This window comes from Pelophylax lessonae (assembly GCF_965119305.1).
Source record: "Pelophylax lessonae genome assembly, chromosome: 6".
Classification (NCBI taxonomy): domain Eukaryota; kingdom Metazoa; phylum Chordata; class Amphibia; order Anura; family Ranidae; genus Pelophylax; species Pelophylax lessonae.
Window position 1 is genome coordinate 16179966 of NC_138773.1, and position 4577 is coordinate 16184542.

Sequence of the window (4577 nt, forward strand, 5' to 3'; positions counted from 1 at the left end):
TTTTGTTACTGTTGCAATGTATCTGACTGTGTTAAGGTTGGTTTCCTTGTATGATGTTGAATTTCAATAAAGAAGAACATTAAAAAAAAAAAAAGAAAGAAGGTAAAGAGGAGACATGGTTAAAAATGTTTAACACATGATGGGCATGAATGAGGTTCAGAAGGGTGGCAGGATTTTCAATATAAAGCCAAGATCCAGAAAACGGGGACATGACCTACAACTAGCAGGAGGAAAGTTCAAAATGAACCCCTAAAAAGTGTTATTCTAGTGAAAGATCAGTTGATGCTTAGATGGAACGTCCAGAAAAGGTAGTAAGTCAGTCAACAGTAAGTCTGCATTCACACTAGTACGACTTGTCAGGCGACTTGGTCAGCCTGACAAGTCACGCACCGTCGCGTCCCATAGTGTAGTACAGGAACAGTTCTAATAGGAGCGACACAAGTCACTCCGACTTAGAAAAAGGGTCCTGTACTACTTCGGAACAACCTGGAGGCGACTTGCATTGACATTCATTTTATGAAGTCCGTGCAAGTCGTGCCGAAGTCGCGGTGCACGCGACTTCACAGGTCGCCCCCTAAGTCGGATCGCCGTAGTGTGAACCGATGCTAAGTGAATTTAAAGGATATGTTTTCCTTTCAAAAATAATAATAACAACAATAAATGCACATATTTTTGCAGGTAAAATCAGCCAATGGCAGGTGCAATGCCAGGCTTCTTCCTCTCGCTTTGTGCCCATATTTCCATTTGGGCTGTTACAAAGCTTTAGGAAGAATGAATAAATGAGCTATAAGCGTTCTGAGCATTGCGCTCACAGCCTGTTCAAATTACAAATATGTCTGCTGCAGTGGTAAACGGTCCTTGCAGTTTCTTCATTCATAGATCTCTGTGAAAGAATGGTGTGGCTGTGTAGTGCTGTTTTTAGAAAACAACAGCGGGTGCAGGGAGAAAATTCCCTGCCCGCTGTCACAGACAGGGTAGGTCTGGTGGCAAGTGGGTGCATAGGAGCATGTTACATGCCACACCCTAAATAAGGGTGTAACATGTAACATGCTCCTAAAAGGTGAACTTATCCTTTAAGCAAGCTTGGGAAAAAGTTGAGTGCACCCCTCACATTTTTGTAAATATTTTATTCTATCTTTTCATGTGACAACACTGAAGAAATGACACTTTGCTACAATGTAAAGTAGTGAGTGTACAGCTTGTATAACAGTGTAAATTTGCTGTCCCCTCAAAATAACTCAACACACAGCCATTAATGTCTAAACCGCTGGCAACAAAAGTGAGCAAATTTGGCCCAATTAGCCATTTTCCCTCCCCGGTGTCATGTGACTCGTTAGTGTTACAAGGTCTCAGGTGTGAATGGGGGGCAGGTGTGTTAAATTTGGTGTTATCACTCTCACTCTCTCACACTGGTCACTGGAAGTTCAACATGGCACCTCATGGCAAATAACTCTCTGACACTGCAGTACAATGTGTCATACAAGATGAATCAGCCCTACACACAAGAATCAGCACAGTACTACACTAAACTGACTGCAGTACACTGTGTTATACAAGAATCAGCCCTACACTGCACTGACTGCATTAAATATGAAAGTGCAATCCACTAACTACCTGCCTAACCTCCACTAATAATATCCACTAACACACTACAGCAGCCTTACATAGTGTGGGACAGGGACTTAGCCCCTCAGCCATGATTGGCTAAAGGCACTCTGCCTTTGGCCAATCATGATTCTGACAGGACATTGTGCTGTGATTGGCCGAAGCATACTGGTCAGGTGCATGCTTTGGCCAATCACAAGCACTTAATGCACTGCAATCTCACAGTGCGTTATGGGTCGCTCATCAGCGGGCGAACTGCTACATTTGTTCATGTGTTCGGCAAACACACAAACACATGAACCCAATGTTCGACTCGAACGTTCAGCCCATCCCTACTAGTAAATATAATATATTTTCTTATCTATGTACTAATGGTAGCAGTACAAGGATTAAAATGGTCAATGATAGTTTAGTTCCACTTTAAGGACATTTAAAAACCCCACTGCCTTGACTGCCACATGGGTCATTATTTTTAAGGTACCATATCAGGTCAGGACAAAAATATTTCTATAATATTTAGAGATGCAATTCATGCATACTTGAATTTATCTAGGATCGTGTCAATTACAGATATCTTAATTTTGCTACTTTGCTTTTTATTTTTGATTCTACGGTGGTGCAAATCCTGTAATGAAAAAACCCATAAGTTACCACAAAAATGTGAACATAGGGGTGTGCTTTTTCTAACCCCTGAAGGGGTAGGACCTCTACCCTGATCCCCGGGGCCCAAGGCTTCTGACAAGGACAAAAGGGTTTACAATGGTCTGCCTAGCCACAAGGCCTGGCAGACCCCATTCTTCTAGGTCAGCCAAAGATGACCATTGAATACTTAGTCAAGAGACCCTCTCCCCCGGGACAGAGGAGAAAGGAGCCTAAGGGCCACTCATCCTACCCCTAGACTTCAGGGCAAGCCCAAGGACTCACACTCCCCACCTTAGTGAGAAGAAAACACACACATAAGTGAAAGTGACAAAAGGTGGGAGAGAAAATAATTTAAAACGAAATAAGTGGCCATGCATGGTCCACTGGCCTTGCCCTGAGGCCTGGTAACAAAAATTTCCCCAGGTTTTAGCCAAAAGGCCCAGACCTAAAAGGCGCAGTGCAGAAAAAGTGTATGGAGCTGTTACCATGTGCCGGTTCCCACAACCAAGTGTTACTAAGAACACCTCTGGGGGCAAACACACCCAGAGGGCACAGACAACGCAGACTCTCTGCTTTCCCAGCCATGGCCTGACAAGGTAGAACATTCAAACCAGGAGGTAATGGGCTCTTTCAGATTTACCGGGACCTACTCCCATGCCCCGACTGCCTGTGGGCGCCCCAGTTTCTTTTCCAGCTGGTACTAAACTTCCAGGTCCCCATCACTCCAGCAGGTTTGCATAGCCACCACCCAACCTTGGTCAGGTCAGGATATAGCAAAGCACCCCCCTGGAACACTGATGAGAACAGATACTACACATAAACTTAGCCAAAAGTTTAGTGGCAAAATGATTCAGCCATTTTTTTTTTTTTTTTATAGTTTGCAATTAATTTAGGGAGAAAAGGCAACAGGGAGTATAAAGAATTACTAATAGGGAGACTTGCAAGTGAATTTAGTGAAATCATTTATTATCCAAAAAAATCAGGTACAACACATTCTTTATTTTGTAATATATTATATAGTAAACTGAATTGGCTAACTAGGGCACCTCATCCATAATTGATAATATAATATGTTTGAATTTCTACTTTACAGATTTACAAGATTGGAATGTCCTTCTTTGAAAAAACTGTCTACTGATGGCGTCTTTGACATCCTGATTCTTCAAGGTGTATATCACCGGGTTCAACATTGGAATCACCATACTATAAAGGACTGAGATCAGTCGATCCTTACTTAAAGAATATGTGGAAATAGGTCTCACATAATTGAAAACAGCACTTCCATAATACAGGATGACGACAGTAAGATGGGAAGCACATGTAGAAAATGCTTTTTGTCTTCCTTCTTGGGACCTGATCTTCATTATCGTAACAATTATGTATGTATATGAAATAATAATGCTCAGGAATGGTGCCCACCCAATGAAAACCCCAATGGAGAGCAAGAGAGCCTCATTTATAGATGTATCGTCGCAGGAAAGAGAAAGCAGTGGTGGGATGTCACAAAAAAAATATTTGATATTCTTGGTTCCACAAAAGTGAAGGCGAAATGTGAAGGCGGTATGAACTATAGAGTTCACAATGCCAATAAACCAGCACACAAAGGCCAAGCCGATACAAACTCTTTGGCTCATCATGACCATATATCGGAGCGGGCGACATATAGCTAAAAATCTGTCATAGGACATTATCAAAAGAAGGACGTGTTCAGTGCCCACAAATGCCACAAAGAAATATAACTGAGCCACGCAGCCAGCAAATGAGATTGACTTTGTCTTGGCTAGAAGGACCTGTAGAATTTTGGGCATTGTGGTTGACGTATAGCAGATGTCTAGGAAAGCTAAATTCTCCAAAAAGAAATACATTGGCTTGTGTAGGCGTCTATCCAGATAGGACACCAGAATGATGACTGCGTTACCTGCTAGTGTTAGAAGGTAGAGGAGAAGAAGAACACAGAAGAGCAACACTTTGATGTCTGGGAGGTCCGATAAGGCCATTAATAGGAAGTCTGTGGAGATCGTCAGGTTGGCACTCATCTTGTAGCCCATCAACACCTGAAATGTCAGCCAATATTTTATTTATTGTTCACCTACAGAGATTTGAAAGGTTTATTTATTTATTTATGTATTTATTTATTTTTAAATGTTATTTATTTAATTTTCTTGGCATTCTTATTTTTTCGTTAGTCTCAATATATACAGTGCAAGAAAATATAACATTCATGTCTTACAGTGACTCCGTTTTTCTTTACATTGTCCTAAGAGCAGGCATACTTGCAGTGTTCCAGTCTCTGAAATCAAAGGTTTCCATTGACAGTGATTGAATAATGA

At 41.6% G+C, this 4577-nt stretch overlaps 1 protein-coding gene across 1 annotated transcript; it reads right to left on the bottom strand.

Annotated features, from left to right (window-relative positions):
- Nucleotides 1-3329: 3329 nt before the first annotated feature.
- Nucleotides 3330-4336, bottom strand: LOC309558451 (olfactory receptor 5V1-like; the record flags this gene model as incomplete). The annotated part of the gene is made up of 1 exon (XM_082261524.1): nucleotides 3330-4336. The coding sequence occupies exon 1, from the start codon at nucleotides 4293-4295 to the stop codon at nucleotides 3330-3332; it is 966 nt and encodes a 321-aa protein (XP_082117650.1). The 5' UTR covers nucleotides 4296-4336.
- Nucleotides 4337-4577: the final 241 nt, after the last annotated feature.